This window comes from Notothenia coriiceps, unplaced genomic scaffold, assembly GCF_000735185.1.
Source record: "Notothenia coriiceps isolate Sejong01 unplaced genomic scaffold, NC01 NC01_scaffold00009759, whole genome shotgun sequence".
In the NCBI taxonomy this organism is placed as follows: Eukaryota; Metazoa; Chordata; class Actinopteri; order Perciformes; family Nototheniidae; genus Notothenia; species Notothenia coriiceps.
The window spans coordinates 1-2,507 of record NW_011342460.1 but is presented as its reverse complement, the minus strand read 5'-3'; the positions used below and the strand labels follow the sequence as shown (position 1 = coordinate 2,507).

Genomic DNA, 2,507 nt, shown 5'->3' with positions numbered 1-2,507 from the left:
GAGTGGAGGAGGGGTGAGGGAGGAGGGGTGCGGGTGGAGACGAAAGGGAGGATACACGCGAGCAGACTACGCCGAAGTGTTTTCACTACTCGCGTATAAAAGCCCCGCCCCCACTTTCACAGCTGGTCGATTTCAACAGAGGAAAACAGACAACTGGAAGATGAGTGGAAAAGCGTCACATAAATGTATAAGTGCTCACAGCTCCGTGGGAATTATTATGTGCAATTTATTTCTGAAAGTCTTTCACATTACTATAATTATAGTTTTATTTAAATGTAGGCTACATTTTACACCAAAACGGAACACAAAAGCAGGACCAACCATCATACATTGAATTCCTTGACTAACAAGAGAAAGATTCATTCATTTAAATAAATATTTAACAACAAATGGGCCGGTTCTAAAGGGTTATTCAGTTGAGCCCGATGAGAGGGGATACAGCTGTGCACATGTCATCATTAACAGACGTCGTTTAAGAGTGACGTTTGAGTGAACGAGGACATCCCAATTAATAACTGAGGACTCCTCTGTCCTCGCGTCACCTCCTCGTGTCTCTCGCTCGCATCTTACGGAGGCGGAGCTAAGACGCAAGGAAGGGAAGCGAGTGAGGGAAAGGAGGAGTCGAGGAGGGGTATTGGGATGAGGCTCGGGTGTTAGATCTTAGGAGGCCTTGTCAGCTCAGTTTTCTCCATCTCAAAAATCCACAGAGAATTCCTTCTGTCGATATGACAGTCTGCAACCAAACTCCCAGTTGTATCGTCCCCTTAAAACCCAGAATTTAAAACAAATTCAATTCAAATAGAACTTCAATCGTCCAGGAGGAAATGTGTTATGATTTCAACCCTTGTTTTCCGTGTGTTGCTCCGCCCTTCCAGCGTATGGAGGGCATGCTGAGCGGCTTCCAGTGCGACCTGTCCTCCATCAGCAGTGAGATCCAGACCCTGCAGCAGCAGTCGGTCAGCATGAACGTGCGGCTGAAGAACCGGCAGGCGGTGCGCAGCCACCTCAGCCAGTTGGTGGACGAGCTGGTGGTGCCCGGAGCCATGATCTCGTGAGTGGGGGGGGGAGAGCTGGGGCTCCAAACAGCTGTTAAAGGGATAGCATTGATTGTTTAAAGTAAGGCTGTATGTATACTTGTCCATAGTCAGTGACCACCTCCAGTTTAAGAAGCCGACAGGAGCACTAACAGTAAGCCTAGCAATGTAATGCTGTGGACATAGCCCCCAGTAAATGAGGCGGGGGGGCAGAGCGCTGCAGCAAATTTAGCAGTGGTTAAAGGGTGGTACTGCCCCTTTATTCTGCATGTTGAAATAGCACAGTTCAAACCAATTTTCTAAACTTTGCTATTCAGCATTAATAGCTTATTAATACTAATAAAACACTGTGTATTGTAATATTCATGTTATATATGTTTCTACTTTAACCTCTATTTTCATTTTTTCTTTTATCGGACATTTTACTTAACTTCTTATTTTTATACTAATATTTGATTCTATTATATATTTGTATTGCGCACTTCCTTTAATATTTTATTCTTAAATGGATCAACGGTCCTGAAACCCTGTTTGCCCTGGGATAAACAAGGGTTTCTGATTATATACATGTAAAGGAACTTACAATTGCTTTACTTCCATGCTAGTGTTCTTGTTTATAAAACTGAAGGCTAGCCAACTGCCATCTATTGTAGATAAAACCCAATGGCTAAGTACCTGATCCATCCCTCTTAGCGTGTCCATGAGGAGAATGTTGATCTGATGTTATCTCTTGTCTGCGCAGCACCATCCTGGACAGCCCTGTGACGGAGCAGGGCTTTCTTGAGCAGCTGCACGAGCTCAACAACAAGATCAACTTTGCCAAAGAGCTGAGCTTCAGAGAGACGCTGGCCTGCTCCGACATCCAGGACATCGTGGACCGTCTCAAACTCAAGGTGAGACGGAAAGGGGAGGGTCTAAGAAACTCCACGGTTGATATGTTGGTTCTTTAAATTGCAACATTCTTTTACAGAATATTTAAGGCTGCAAGTACGGGGTTAATCAGCCGGTGGTTTAAAGAGGCCCTATTGTTCTTCATGGAGTTCTCCCTCTCCTCTAGTGTGTTCTATAAGTTCTGTGCCTGTAAATGGTTAAAGTCTCAAATCCCTGTGTTCCCTCCAGAGGGAGTTTCTCTCCCACACACTTTTTTAAAGCGGTTCCTTAGTTAAAAAATAGTCAGGGATTATGGGTACATGATATATATTATTCATATATTTCTACTGCCGGGTACCATTTACAAGTGTTAACATTTCAATTGTTCTACATCAGGGGCAACGTGAGTCGCCCGCCGGGCATGTTCTAAAAATTGCTCGCCAAGTAAATCCAAAATGTATAAAATACACAAAACAAAAAGGAAATGTAATTAAAAGAATCTACCCTATGCATAAACGAAACCTAAATCATAGCAAACTCTATCTACTTACAACACATGTGTCAAACTCAAGGCCCGGGGGCCAAATCAGGCCCTTGGTGGAT

At 43.9% G+C, this 2,507-nt stretch overlaps 1 protein-coding gene across 1 annotated transcript; it reads left to right on the top strand.

Annotated features, from left to right (window-relative positions):
* Positions 1-833: 833 nt before the first annotated feature.
* On the top strand, positions 834-1,927 carry LOC104945577 (vacuolar protein sorting-associated protein 52 homolog; the record flags this gene model as incomplete). Its single annotated transcript, XM_010771277.1, has 2 exons — positions 834-1,051; positions 1,777-1,927. Coding segments are annotated over exons 1-2 (324 nt in total), but the record flags the coding sequence as incomplete, so codon positions are not given.
* Positions 1,928-2,507: the final 580 nt, after the last annotated feature.